At 33.9% G+C, this 15710-nt stretch overlaps 2 protein-coding genes across 2 annotated transcripts in view; both read right to left on the bottom strand.

The window, feature by feature from the left end:
* Positions 1 to 63: 63 nt before the first annotated feature.
* Positions 64 to 2175, bottom strand: Rab19 (RAS oncogene family member Rab19). The gene is made up of 5 exons (XM_014354765.2): positions 1793 to 2175; positions 1483 to 1567; positions 1297 to 1395; positions 1057 to 1214; positions 64 to 929 (listed from the first exon to the last, which is right to left on the bottom strand). Exons 1-5 carry the CDS (start codon positions 2006 to 2008, stop codon positions 822 to 824), a joined length of 666 nt encoding a protein of 221 aa, XP_014210251.2. The 5' UTR covers positions 2009 to 2175; the 3' UTR covers positions 64 to 821.
* Positions 2176 to 9150: 6975 nt separating this feature from the next.
* LOC106640715 (pikachurin) overlaps positions 9151 to 15710 on the bottom strand; it is a 131848-nt gene continuing 125288 nt past the window's right edge. The window contains exons 9-14 of the mRNA XM_023390881.2: positions 15328 to 15551; positions 13670 to 13919; positions 12218 to 12534; positions 10968 to 11213; positions 10547 to 10650; positions 9151 to 10047 (exon numbers count right to left, since the gene is read on the bottom strand). Coding sequence (XP_023246649.2) covers positions 9899 to 10047; positions 10547 to 10650; positions 10968 to 11213; positions 12218 to 12534; positions 13670 to 13919; positions 15328 to 15551 — 1290 coding nt within the window. The 3' untranslated portion in view covers positions 9151 to 9898. The remainder of the gene's footprint in view (positions 10048 to 10546; positions 10651 to 10967; positions 11214 to 12217; positions 12535 to 13669; positions 13920 to 15327; positions 15552 to 15710) is intronic.

Genomic DNA, 15710 nt, shown 5'->3' with positions numbered 1-15710 from the left:
TAAAATATCTCGTATGAAATTCATTTTTAAATAATCATATTTACTTTGTAGGTGCTTATAAAATCTAAATTAAGTTAACGTTATCTTGCGTCCCTACATGCATTATAAAAAGAAAATTTACATTTGATCATCACTTGATATATTTTAAGGCAACGTTTCAATTAGTATACGAAAGTTGCAAGCTTTTGATTTGAAATAATGCATCACATGGCATATTTTTGGATTGCAATAAATCTACTATCATTTCTAAAACACTAAAACTAAAACTAATTAAGTATGAAAATCATTAATGAATTATAATTATGTGACACGGCCTAACTTGTGCAAAATAATAAGGCACTGAGTATTTTAAGTCAGGTCACTCAGATATTACAGTTTTCAAACCAGTTTTGGTTACATTTTCCAAAAATACATTTTTAAATGTACTTATTTTAATTTCTATTAGTGCACCTTAATATCCATATGACCAGAGCTCATATACTTTGAAAAAAAGCGACTCCACTTGTACATTGTGTGCTTATTATGCATTGCTCATCGTGATTTCAGACATTTGTAAAGTTGGTATAAAAGTTTTCCTATGTTAATGATTAGCAACAGTATTAGCCTGTTTCTTTGATCATAATTTATAAAAATGAAATTTTTCACATTTCTAAAATTGTTCAAATAACAAATTTAACTGTGCGTTACTTTGTTAATTAAAATAATAACTGGTCAGTTCAGATCTTTTAAATATTCTCCAAAAGTTAAAAAATCTTTACTCTTAATAATTTGTAAAAAGACGCGTCGTAAGTAAAAAAAAAAAGAACACTTGATAAATTGACTCACGAAAATTTATATGAACACATTGAACACGTTGAGAGATTACGTCCGTTGCCCAGTTTCACGGTATTGTCATCTTCAGTGTTGACTTGACGATTTTCGTGACGTCGCTAAAATATATAACGAATTTTAATAATGAACTAATATCCCGAAATCAATATTTTTAATGTGTAATAAACGTTGAAAAATAAAATATTCCAAAATAATTGCTCAAATTATATTAAAAATGGTGCATACCTTCAATTCCGAGGCCAAATAAAAAAATATAGAATCTACATTTGTATTTTCCTTTGCTGAAGTTTCGACGATGCGAAATACCTCTGGTAGGTATTCACTCACAGCTTCAGCTTCTGATTTTTCAACTTGTCGTGCGTCTTCGAGGTCACATTTATTACCTACGAAAAAGAACAACGAATAAGAATATCATTTCATATATTTCGAAAGACAATTGAAAATTGTAAATTAAGAAATACTAGCCTACTAAAATCAGGAGTACGTGTGTCGACGTATACCTCCTGATTTCGTCGATCCACCTTTGTAAATTAAGAAATGTCGAGCGCTTTGTGATATCGTAAACTGTAAATAAAATTATCAACCAATAAATAACATTTGTATTGTCTTACTCGAAAAAGTAAATTATTAATAACCATGTTCGAATTTCACCTAATATCACGCCATTCGCAGACCTGTAGTAGCTCTGCGTTATTGTTCGAAATCTCTCCTGACCAGCTGTATCCCAAATCTGTAACTAAAAAGGACTTCGGCAATGAACAAAAGACTGCAACAGGCGCGCCTTGTCATCATTCGAATACTATGCATCATCTAGCGCTTATCGTAATCTAATTTTTCAACGTATATAAAAGAAAAATAAATCCAATGCAAAGACAAGATCGACCTAACCTCCAAGTCGTGGTATTTGCAATGTTTTATTTGCACAAGTGCTTATAAACGATCGTGAAAAATCGGTACATACCTTGACGCGTTTACCGTCGACGAGGACGGTTTTCATGGAGAAATCGACGCCTATAGTGCTGCCGTGCCTTTGTATAAAGTTACCCGAGCGAAACTTTTGTACAATGCAGGTCTTACCAGTGCCACAGTCACCGATCAGGACGATCTTGAAGAGATAATCGAAGCCCTCGTCGTTACTCGTTGTGCTCATCAGGTTGTCGGGGTCGCGACCCGTCATTATAATTTTTTTTTATTCTAGACAGGTACGCATGAACGTATAATCACACGTTACAAACATACAAACTACACAGGGAGTTCATCAACAACACAACAATTAAAACAAACAACCCCGTCACGATTAAAAAAAAATTTTTTATTCCATAAATACCAAAACTTGCGCGCAAAGGGGAGGAGCGCGTTTGATACTAAGTACGTATTTACCTCTATATTACTACTCTTTGTTTTTATTTTGGATTCCGTGGCTCTTTCGCGCAAGCGTCAAGTTTGCGCCATATTTTTTTTTTTTTTTTTTACTTTTGATTCATTTGCTTTCTAAGTACAGGTCTGGCTTCTCCTTCTTTTCCTCCTACTACTATATTACTACTCGGTAGTATACTACTATCAGTGCCGGATTAAGGAATTTGATGCTCCGAGGCTAAAAACGTACGCAGCTCTGTGGAGAGGCATTGAAAATTAGATTAATATAAATTGATATGAGATTTAATAATGAATAAAGTTTTAGAAGGGTATTTATAGTTGAAAAATTTTATATAAAAAAAAAGAAAAAAATATTGTATTTTATTGGTAAGTTTTTCGAATTTTCAACAAGTATTGGGCAAAAGGTATTTTTGACCTTTTTAAACAATCTTTTGCGCTGTGAATTTTTATTTAAAAGTAAAATGGTCCAGAATCTTATATTTTTATTAGACATTTTCATGATTAATTAATTAGATATCTGTATTTTATAAATTTAGTTCCATTGGTTACATAAATGTTGTCCCAATCATCAAGATAAACATTTATTTATTGAGTTTTAATATTTTAGGAACAAGTTAATAATACTAAAAACATTAATATTTTTTAAATTGTCTACTCTCAATTTATGTATATTAATATAGTGAAACAGTTTTAATGTAGCTAAATTTAGTTTACTTACTTCTGTCATGGCTGATCTTTATATATTATGATTTAGAGTAGAGTGAAAATTGTTTGTAAAAATAAATTCGTAATTGATGTGATGATGTATAAAAAATGTTGTTTTCAAAAGATTACAAATTAATTTATTTTACAAAAGTTAACAAAGTATTTTAATGAGTACAAATGTATGTTATTCATATACAAATGAAACAAAATAATAAATACATAAAGAGAAAATTAGTTAACGTATATTGCGTACGTAATGCTTGAAATTCATAAAATGAGTGTTAATTTTATTTTTTGAGTTCATAGAAGTCATAGTTAATTATTTTTTATGGTAAACATTTTCGTTCCTATATGTCGCCCCCTAAAGTCTGACGCCCCTGGGCACGAACTTTTCATGTCCAAGCGGTAACCCGGCACTTACTACTGTAGTATACGTACATATACTCCTCCATTTCCCACATAGATGTCTACTCTTACGATCTATCTGCGTATTGTATAGGTGTATAGGTAAGTACATGTACGTGTAGACATAATACTAGTCAAAGAGAAAAATAGATGTAGGTATACCTGCACACGTGAATGTATGCGAGAGGAAGAGAGAGGAAACTGAGAACTCGAAGGATATGATGTGGCCTCTGTAGAGTGTACATGTAAGGTAAAACGCCCAATACTTGGACAGATTTTTCGAAACTAATTTTAACGCTCATATTCCGAAGTTAATGTGCAATACTTCCATATTTTTTAAATAATTACTTGTAATTAGGATGCCTTAGGATTATATAACACACAAAAAATGTTTTAAAATAGCTCTTAAATAATAGTTATCGTACATTTTAAAACATGTCAACTTATCGGAGTAGTTGGACAATCATTCTCGACTGTCGTAGTAGTTGGACAACCTTGAAAACCAAAAGTTGGACAATGCTGCAGTACTTGGACAAGTTGGAAAGCAGTACTTGGACAATACTAACTTAAACGATTTTACAGTTGTATAAATTACGATAAGGCACAAGTACTTATTAAAACTAAAGTATGTATTTAGATAAATACCTTATAACGAAAAAATGTTAACGAAGGGGATAAATAATAACAAATTTATTACGTAAAATTCGTAAGTAAAATTATTAATCTTTTTTCCAAAAATAATTTATTAAATGCAAGATAAATCCCTCAGGGTGCATTTTGATTTTCAACATTTTCAATTGTGAGGAATCGCACTTCTCCTTCTTGATTTGAATTTTCTTTAGAAGGAACTGCATCTCTTCAATAGCAAACGAATTATCCAACTCAATTAAGCTCTCACCTCGGTACTCAGTTTTTTCAATTATTCTATCAGTGAGATAGTGTAAAACCAATTTTACTGTTTTTTTTTTAATTTTGTTATTTAAGATTTATTTTTAATAAGACTATAATTTTTCTTACTTTTCTTTTTTGTTTTTGTTGTATGACCTCCACTTTTGTTCTTTTTCATTATTTTATATTTTTTTAAAAACATTTTTCCTCTTTTCAGAACCCATACTTCATCTGTATTTACAGTGAATTGGAGGTTAACTTTTAAAAATGTTGAAAAAACAATTTTCTTAAAGCGGTGCACCCCTTAACAACAAAACTGATTAGTAAAGTGTTTTTTTTCTACAAAGTACTTCACTTTTTATACACTTTTGTTTAAAAAATTCGCATAAAAGATTAACTACGTTAAAAGGTAAACAACTTTGATTGTATGTCCATGTACTGGCTACGACGTTTTTGTGCCTATGACCTGAAGTTGGACAAGAGCTCCACGTCTGTCCAACTACTACGAAATCGTGAGGTGTACTTGGACAGCTAATTTTACATTATAAAAATTTTTTTTGTCCACGATTACATTAGAAATATTGTTAATTAATGTAAAAGTTGTAAAATAATACCATACAGCATTTATACAAATGCATTGGATTAATTTTAACGAGCATTACCTATTATCAAAATCATAGAAAACGGAGAAAAATTATCGCAGTCTTATGGCGCCTACGGTGAAATTTAGAATCATTCGCATGTATTAAATGTTGCTGAAATTTTTTTAAAAATTCAAGTATATCATCAATAATAATCATAGCAATATTAATCTATTACGTTTTTTAAAATATCTCTTTTTTATTTGCTACAATGACTGATTTTCCACTGTCCAAGTATCGGTCTGAATTTCAGTTTTGTCCAAGTATTGGGCGTTTTACCTTAGGCGTGACTCATTTTACTTGCATATATATATAGGAATTTATCTCACTTATTTACGCTGGTTGCAGTGTATATCATCTGTTACCACTTATAACACCGAGCCTTTTTTTATGAAATGTATACAAATATGTAACTTAATGAAACGTTAAAATATTTTTATAACACATATTTTATATTAGTCGTTTTTGTTGTAGAAGCCAAAAACCGATGGATACTCATTATAAGTGTGTACGTCTATAATGTTATACTAAAAAAGATATCAAAATGAAATTATTGTAATTGATCATATTAATGTTAAGTATACACAATCCTTGAGCTAATCATATCCCAACCGTCTAGCTTTTTTATAAAATATTCATGTCGAAGAAGTTGTGGAGGAATGAGTGATCTGTACCCTGTTAATTTTAGCTTGACATCTACTGTATTATATATACCCTTTCTACCTCTTTCACTTAATGTCCTATTTGAAGGTCTTTATTGAGAAGTGGGTAATGTACTATCTTGACGTTTCCACCATAGTAGATTGAAAACAATGTTTTTCAGTTTATTGTACTCTACTAGTCAAACTTTTTTTACATTATACCCTCTTATGAAAGCGGGTGTAAATAAGGTTACAAGATTTTAATGATTTTCAACGACTTAAAATTGTTTGAAAGGAAAGTTAATGGATTCATTAACAACTGAAGAATTATTTTTATAAAACCTCTTTTTTATTGATTCTTTTTGACAATGTGGACTGAGACACACGCACTCCAAAAATTTGTATTTTTTTTGCATTACATCAAGTAGTTTCGTAGCATTAGTGGTACGAAGATATGTAGAACTTAAATTACTCTCATTAATGTGCTAGAAACAAACATTACTTTTTAAAATGTCTTGAGATGCTTAGTAATGATGGATGATTTCAAGTTCACCAGTGTAATTTTTTCAAACAGTTTTTTGAATTTACCAAATTTTTTTTGCATAACGTATTCATTGTAAATTTATGTGCTTGAGCGCAGTATCATAACAATAAAATTATTTATCGATACCTGATATGCAATAGTTGAATACAACACTAGATGTAAGGTTTTTTACACACATTATGCATTTGTTTAATCATTCAACGTATTGTGCTAATGATGGGAGTTGATGAAAGTTTTTGCATTTAAGTTCATAATATTTTTCAAACTGTACTTTGCATTAACGGTTGTATTATTCATTTCAGCAGTCGATATTTTTTAGTTTCAGCACATCGAGACACAAAGTAGTGATATGTTCAAGAAGAGATGCAACTGATTTTATAACTTTTTCCTCGTCGTTCTAATAAAAAAGCTGTCGAAAATGATGAGTAATTATGTACACTTAATTTACGTGGTATACGCTGCAGTGATGTTTTCTATTTACTGCTGATAAATTTTAACTTTGTGTGCCTCGACTTTTATAGCAACATTATTTCACCCATTAAGACACACACACATATACGCAAACTCTCGCCAAGTACACATAGGAAAAACGCTGGTGCTTTTTGCGTGTTACCAAGATTGAGGATCGGGTTCGATAGACTCTAATAGACTTTGCAGGCGGACGTAATAGAAACACTATAGTATATAGCTTTGCTCGTACAGGAAATTTTCAGTTCCTTTTTTCTTAATCAAAAAATCATTATTAGTAGATGATGCGTTGTTGTGCATCGAAAAAAGTCATTAATAGGATATGATATGGTAATTTTTTGTCTGCAGTTGTCTACTGTAAAACATCCTGTACTCGCTTTGACATAATATGTTTTTTTATAATAATACAATCATCTATCTGTATATTTAATACGCTTAATTTATTTCTGATTTGTTTTGTTTCGTTATCTTATTCATATATACATCCAACATATTCAAAATGAAATTTCTGTAAGAAGTTTCTCGTAGAAGACTTGTTCAAGTATTAAAAGCATAGAACGACAACATCTTCGAACGATGACAATTTAATCCATGTCTTGAAGTTTAAGGATAGTGCAATTGTGTTTTCAAGTATGTTATAACCTAACAATATACTTATTTTTAGTTTTTAAGTTTTTTTTTTATAGTTATTAGACACAACACATGATTTATCGCTTTAACTTTTTTATAACTCAATTATTTCTTTTAAATTCAATAAAATAATTGTTATTGTTAACTTTCAGGTAAACAATTTTTATGCTATGTTGAGATCATGGTTACTTATAACGTAGTTCCACACCAAAATTAACTAATTGTAAATAAGATATAACATTGTGAAAGTTAAAGGTTTCATTTACGAGAGATCTTTTCTCACGTTTAGTTTTTTTCGTATTCCTTTTTTTCATTTTTTTTTCTTTTTTTTATATTTATTGATTTTTAGGCATAAGCGTTCTCAACATCTTTAAAAACATACGCGTGAGAAATACCTCTACACAACATCATGTGCAATTGTTAATACAATGAAGATGCATCTAAAAATTTCTTAAACTTAACGAGATAGTTAATTGCATAGTTTTATTACTTTAATTTCCTGTTATTGACAAAAATGATTTTTTTTTAATCTTTTTTTTTTTCAGATCAAAAACCACTAAAGGCAGCAATCTTTTTTTTTATGCCTTCTTCAATTCTGATAAATTGAATAAAATATATTAACTTTAAGTTAATTTTTATTTGAATAAAAAAATTTTACTACTTATTTGTGACGTAATCTTTTTTTAACGCGTACAGTTAAGCTATGAAAGAAACATTGATTGAAAACTAATCAGCAATTTTAAAATTATTCATTTTAATAATCAAAAAATAGGAATAAATAATAGCTCGCTTAATATTTTTAGATACTGTCAGTGCTTGCCTTCTCTTGGTTTATATTATCATATATATTTTTTTATTTGTTCATATCAATCACTTGATATTCATATTTATAATATATCTATCTACTATTTATATATGTATATATGTATTTATATATATATATATATTCCAGAAAATAACACTTGTACAAAATTGACTACAGCCGATTGCTTCTATGTGTGTTTTCAGAATGTGCTTCAAAATAATTCATTTCGTGACTTGACGATTGACATGTTTATTTTTTGTTTATAAGATCTTTTACATCTTCTTAAATTAACTTTTTTTTGCATGTGCATGTCACATGCTCACGATATGGTGGGTGTAAATATTGACCAAGGGTTTATCCAAATGTGTCATACTTGCATCTTTTAAATCAAAATTACTGAGATAAATCCAGGACGTATTCATTATTTTTCTCGTTTAGGTTTTATTTTCTTCTCTTGTAAGCCGTTTTTTATATTGCACCTTTTATTTTGTTTTAATTCTTTAAATTTTTTTATTTTGTTTTTTTATTATTTTTGTTTTGTTTTGTTATTCTGTTGTACTTTTTTCTCAACTACAATTGTTTTATCTGACACACATGTGTTGATGCTGCAGGAAGCTCGTATCATTGCATGAATTATGTGTAAAGGGCAATCACTTTTTTGTATCCCTCATTAAAATACACTTAAAAGAATGACTACTAATGATTTTATAATTATTCTTCCGAGAACATTCCATTATCATTGTTATTATGTTTATTATTATTACAAGCAACGTCGTATCTTTTTAAACACATAAAAGAAAAAAGAAATCTCTTGTCATGGGATGGTAAAAACTTTGTACAGAGATAAAGGTGCAGTAAAGCCGTTACATACGATCACACGTTGACATGAAAAATTGACGAGGGAATAGGTATCACATGTACAAACTTTTTATTTTCTTTTCCTCAACTTAGGCCCACTTTTGTTGCTTTTTTTTTTTACTGTTGCCGAACTGCAACTGTAAACACTGGATATATATTTTTATCTCCAAATTTTAGTTGAAAAATACGCACCTTGAATAGTATTTTAGTATTGATTAATTTCTCGTAAGATGCGCATTTTGTACCATTTACGCGTTCGATACGAGAGCTGCATTGCAATAAGTGCAGATAAAAGTGTATTATTATTCATTAAATATGGAATTGGAAAAACAAGCTGTGACTGGAAACTAGAAACAGCCAGTTTCATTTACACACACAAAGTAATTTTTTTCAGGGTTTTCCTTATAGCTTACATTTATTCCTTCCTTTCTTTTATTATATAAAATATCCTACCATCGATTTACGTACAATCAATTGTCATTATTACTATGCAAATCCATTGGTTAAGTGTCGATGAAGTAAATACCAATAAGTGGTAGTAAAATTTACCATTTCTTTTTTAAATCTTAAAAATTATTTTCTTAAAACACAATTTTTAATTTCTGTGTACTGAAGCATGAAAAATACAAAACTAAATGGAAAGCCTTGTTAGACCACGCGTGAGTCAAATACTTGCTCGCGTATATTTTTGTTTCATAAATAAATACAGCAGCAGCCAGATATCTATTATTACACAGTCCTTTACTTATTCTTATCCTTGTCATATTATATCTAATTTTTTTCTCACACCAAAAAAGAGGAGACTCACACGCAGAAATCGTGTCTCGCGGTTATTTACAAGTCGCTGACTAGAAGTTCATCTAATTTATTAGTTCTTCAAGGATTTTTTGCTCATTGTTTTTAGTCCTTACACCGAGTTCTACCTTATCCTTATACTCTTCTCGCCTCTTTCTCTCTAATCTTTGAATGCATTTTATGACGCATCGTTTTGTACAAAAATTTAGCTTCTCGTTTGCTCTCCGCTAATTGTTATCTATTCCGTTGCCACTGGTTATTTTTATCGGACTCAGCGGTCGTCCTCGGACGGCTCGTACATACGTGGGACTCAGGGAATACACGTGTGCGTATTGGTCGCCTGTCCTGATGACGTCAGTGACACCGAGTAGTCCGAGTCGAGCACTAGATCGCTTATGCAGCCAACGATCCCCTTGAGATATCGACCTCCCGTGGTCCTCGCTATGGACGGCGCACCTCCTGTAATGATACGGTAGACAATTACAATGAGCCTTTTTTTTTTTTTTTTTTTTTTTTTTTTTTTTTTTTTCAATAACTGTGTTTGAAAATTTTTTTTTTGGCCCATCAGTATGGGTTACTGAATTACCAATTATTGTACATAGATAATTTGTTCAATAAAAACATGGAGTCCAAACGTGTAAAATTTATCAAATCACGTACATTAATTGGCGTTAGCGACAATTTAATGTAGGACTTGAATTTTAAAATGAACGAACAATATAATGACGTAAACAAACGCGTAAGTGACGCAAAACAAAATTGTTATACTCTGATTCTGTTGGTTGAAGTCAAAACGTCCAACTGAGCATAATCAACTAGATATACATTTTCCCTAATTAGCAAAAAAAAAAAAAAAAAAAAACGTGAACGATGAATTTGTCATTAAAAATTTGCGCTCAAATAAACTCGCGCTTGTACGAATCGCGTTAACGATCCGATGCGCGATAGTTCCACTCACCTACGAAGAGGCCGGTATCCGTGTTTAATTGTCTTAATTGTCCCGGAGACTCCGCCGAAACGCCATTCCCGTTATCCACGACGAGGGAAGCTCTCTGCTCGTTCCTGGAAATGAAAACAATTTTGTATCTCGAAACGTTGCAATTAACGTCAATCAGTGGCTTATTTTACTCTCGGTGTTAAGTTTTGCACACCAGGAGCCAAAGTAGCTTTTACTTGGAGAGCACTTTGACGCGGCATCAAAAATATAGCGCGCAAATTTACATCCGCTTTGAGGATCTAATGGAAAATCGCCTCAAAGTCGGGGAAAAACACATGCACACAATAGCAACAGACAAGCTATAATAGACAATGAATATTCATGAAGTTAAAAACTGAGGTGGGGGAGTAGAGAGAATGGGGGGTGGTCGCCTCTTCCTCACCTCGTTGCTCTGACCCGGTGCCAGAGATCGTCGTCCAATCTGGTGAGATTGTATCGGAGCAGCGCCCCGCCAGAGCCGAGGTTGTACGCCAGCGTGAGGTAGCCCTGGTCCAGGCCGAGGGCGAGGTAGTCCTCATTAGAATCCCTTTGTTCCCGCGTCTCCGATTGTCTTCCGCTCCAGAGCAGCAGGCCGCTGTTGCTGCTCGCCCGGAACCGCATGTTGATGTCCACTTTGTAGCTTATTATCCTGCGGGTGTGCATTGTAATTACAATTGCAGATTGTCCACGTGAGTTATGGATGGGTATCGATTCTAGCTCGTCTTTCGATTGTGCTGTTTCACGCAACGATGGAGATCATGCTCGTTATTGGACGGCTGCTGGATTATTATCCACGGCTTTTTAATGAATATTAATGATGTTACAGCAGTTGACGATTTATTAGGATTATGCACGTCGCGTTGTACTGTTTTCATCTATGAATCGTGGTTTTGAATAGCATGGGTGTTGCGTTGGTGATAGTTTTTATTTTTATTTTTATTTATTATCAAGTACGTCCTTCGTGAAAATCGAGGATTATGAACACAAATGTATCGGAATATCTCATGCCTGACTCTCTGCAATCCGATCTGCTGGAACGTACGAGTATAGTCGACTCGCAACTTTTCAATCGAGACCACTTACACATATAAAGTGCTCAGTATCAAATTTCACGAGCTCATTCTATACATCGGTAGAAAAGACCACTTGTGTCAATTCCATTTAGCGTTCAAAGTGCATTTATTGACAATTGATGAATAACTTTTGAGCATGACTTCTGAGCATTTAACTTTTTCATTAATGGCTGATAATGAATAGTTTTAGGCTACTTTATAACAATTAAATACCAAAAATCTATGCCATTGATAGTTAGTAGTATAGACGTTTATGCAAAAACAAAGCACAGTTATGATTAGCAAAGTGGATAAACGTGTGTATGTATCTTTATTGAAGGCTTTCTTCAAGTTACAAACAAAATGTTTTTCGATTCGTCCAAGTTTTATTTCATTAAATACAAATTGTTATTTCAAAAACTTAAGTACATGTCAGTATTGCTATTCTCATTTTATCCACATACGAGTAATCCTTATTTTCATCAATCGAGCCATCACATTCACGATTCGCGTACTATCCTCCATAATATTTTCCCCTTGTCATGATAGCTCGTTGTACAACAAAAAAAAAAAAAAAAAAAAAAAAAAATGCAAATCTCACCTTTTCATGATGTCGGCGTCGTCAAAGTGCAGATAGCTGTCGGTTCCAGTGAAGCTGGGCACAGGCGTTTCCGGTTGCGCCGAGCTTATCGCGTACCTCGTCGCTGTTTCCACTTGAGAACTAGTTACCGTTTGCAATTGTTGCTGCTGCTGCTGATCGTCGAGGGCGGGGCAGGGATGAGGCAGTCCGGGTCGACAGCGACAGGTGAAGCGGTCGCGCAGCGGCCGGCACTCCGCGTCACCGCACGGCCGCGCTTCGCACGCGTGACCACAGCTACCCACGTTTACGCCACCCAGAGCCTCTGCCAGAATACCCACCTGACGAACACAAAAACAAGGTTCACGCTGTCATCGATATTTTACTGAGAATGATTAAAAAAAAATTTTTTTTTTTATCATCTTAAGCTGTTTTTTTTTGTAATTGTCATATTTCAATACGAATAAAAAATGCGACGAGTGGTTCAAGTTCTCCTTGGTGAGCTTTTAACTGTTGCAAAAAAAGGTGAATTCTTTCAGTTTGCCCGGTTTCAAAGTTTCGCCTACCTGCCTGCTTTCGTTTGTTTGGCAAAGAAAAACGCGATGATAGACACACACGCCTATATCTCCCGGGGCTACAGTTAACTTGCGGAAAAATGGTAATGGGAATCTAGAGTGGCGGCATGGTAAAGCTAAAACATCGGCTTCGTGCGTTGAAGTTGCGGAGGAGGATGGAAGCGGAGAAAGGCAATGCGTGGAATCTAGATTTACTTTGGGAGAGTTCCTCCAAACTTTTCGGCTCTTTCTTTTTTTACACCACAACTACGAGTGTTTTCAATTTTTCGCCTAAAGAGATCATTTAGTCAGACGAATAGTACATCAGTTGTGGGTAGGTTATTTCCGGTACCGGACAATATATTTTTGGCACACCAACTTTTTTATGTGTCCGTCATCATGTCTATCTTATTTGTTCAAATTTTTTTCGTATACTACGCATTTGTTTGTCTATTTTTGTTACTTTTACGTTCATTATGTCGTTTGTACAATTACGTTCATTGCTAGTTTTTGCCAAAGTTAGCAGTACTTTAATTAATACATTTTCTCGTAGAACGGCAAATTTTGATCCCATTATCATACACCATTTCGAAAAGTGTCATTCCAACATTGCATACGAGTGTAGAGGGTATGTTGGATCGTTTTTTTATTCCAGACAAAGTGTCTCTGAACTGTAGAAAGTTTATAAAAGGATTATTTATGCATGTGAGTCTATACACACGCGCGTTTACGAAAATATTTTAAACTTGCCATATTTTGACTTTAAAAGGCTATGGGGTCATTCTGAAACTACTTTCTTTCATTATAAAGTGTAAAAAATGTATCTCCTAACAAAGATTGGTTCATGACTAATCAAACAAAAAAATTCTTTCTTTCTCAAAGTTTTCAAAAAGTGTTTGCAATCGTCGGATCATTGGCTTACCTCGCGTCGATTCAACACGACAGATTGTACACAGCCAACAAAGCTTGCGTTCGTCTTTAACTTTGGCGAGTACATTTCCGTCGATGGTGTTCCACCCAGGTACATGTTAAGAGGTAATGAAAGTTGGGTAAAAGCACCCGGGGCCATCATCTCTATGGCCGGGTCGTCTTCCACTTCCAAAGAGGCAAGACGACCAGTCCTCGACACTCTGATCTCGATCCACTCGTCCAGTTTAATTGGCCTTTCACTCCTGGAAGTACACATCAGTTGTTTTGTTTAATATTGTCATTCTTTTAATTTTACTGAAGGAAAAAAAAGTTATTGTTTCTTTATAATAACAATCCGATGGTATAAGCTGCTAATTATACATGTGAAAAATTTATGTTCGTCTTACAAAAATTGCTGTATTAATAAGGAAAATTCTTATCATCTAATTGTGTGAAACGGTAATGTTCAATAACCATATCAAACAACTGAAGATGTTAACACCATATTTTAAATATTAAATTGGAAATTCTATTTATAGAGGGATTATCCTTCTATTGGATAAATTATTGTACTGTCCAAGTTTCCAAAAAGCTCTCTAATTTTTTTTTCAAACATTAAATCACACCATCACCTTGTAGGTACCTACTAATTTCCACGGCACCCTGATCGGACTGCCCATAAACAAGAAAACGTTGCGTCTAGTCTAGCTCTTCTATTCCTATTACTGAAAACAGAAGCGTCGCGTGTTGTCGTCGCGGCGCGATATTATTACCTCCCCAGATAATAAGTACGGGTTACACCCCTCGCAAGTGACGTTCAAAAACTCGGAGGAAGGCACATATACCTGTGAACCAAAGAGGAAACTGCGAGAGTATGAATTATCGGTTTAATAAAAGGAGCCACGAGCACCACGAGTCGCGACTGAGCTTTCATCCGCATACATATATAATGTAGCGAGCGAACGAGAGAGGAAAAGAGACCTCGCCCGTTGATTCATGAATATTCGGGGTATTGTCTCGCTCTACCTCTTCATGTATAGAGATATACTACAGGCAACCGTTTCGGGAAGAGGCACAGTGACGGAAAACGAGAGCTACCGCTGTGTACCGATCGATTCCCTCACACCCCCACCCCTTCCGTATACGCTTAGTGCCATTAACATTAATGAACGTCGAATTATTTATACGGCATGCTGCGCTCTCGCGTAATAATGCGTGTACTTTTTTTTTTTTTTTTTTTTTACATTTACGAGCTGTCGCAATAATCGAGGCTCGTGAGCGTCAATGTAAGGCACGGGCGAGAATGATAAATTGTGACTTTCTTTTTTCAATCTTAGTTGCACGCCACATTTGATTTCAACAAGATTTCAATTAAATGAGACTCTGACAGAGTGTTTCCGACGAACGTATATTGATTCGTTTATTTTTAAGTGAAATTATTTTAAAACTGATCACAGCTCAATTTAAATTTCGTTTTGCCTCAGCATATCGTAGCACTGAACTATCGAAAGGAATATTTTGTAATCATAAATACGTTTTAATTCATGTGAAATTTTTATCCATACACAGTAATTTAGAAATTCCTTTGATTTACTTACGATGCAACGCTGTGTCGATTATAAGGAGTACGACAAAAGCAAAAAACATAGTTATGTATTGGTACCGCCTTACCTCAAGGTCGCGCATCCAGTTCCCAGGTCGAACGTAAACTGGACGTGGCCCTGTGCCAGGTAGAGGGCAATAAAGTCGCCGGTCGCGTCGCTGTGATGTCCGTTGTACAGGATCACACCGTCGGGGGCACTTGGCTTCAGCGTCACGGCCAATTCGAGCCAGGAGAGCGACGTCTCGGCCAGACCGGCGTACTTCAGGTACGAGGACCCGTTAAATGATGGCACCTGAGAGAAATGACATTTGCCGGTTATTTTTTGCTTGCCTCTCATATCTGGGATCCTCAGATTTCTTTCCTCTCCAAACGCAATTGTACTCATTCCGAATCACAAGTTGTGCACAAGGATACTTAAGGATGCTTCGTAGAATATATTATTATTATCAAT

The sequence above is a fragment of the Copidosoma floridanum genome, unplaced genomic scaffold (assembly GCF_036245765.1).
Source record: "Copidosoma floridanum isolate Cflo_tuat_1 unplaced genomic scaffold, Cflo_Japanese_pri ptg000013l, whole genome shotgun sequence".
Lineage (NCBI taxonomy): Eukaryota > Metazoa > Arthropoda > Insecta > Hymenoptera > Encyrtidae > Copidosoma > Copidosoma floridanum.
Note: the sequence above shows the minus strand (reverse complement) of the source record. Positions and strands in the feature narration are given on the sequence as shown.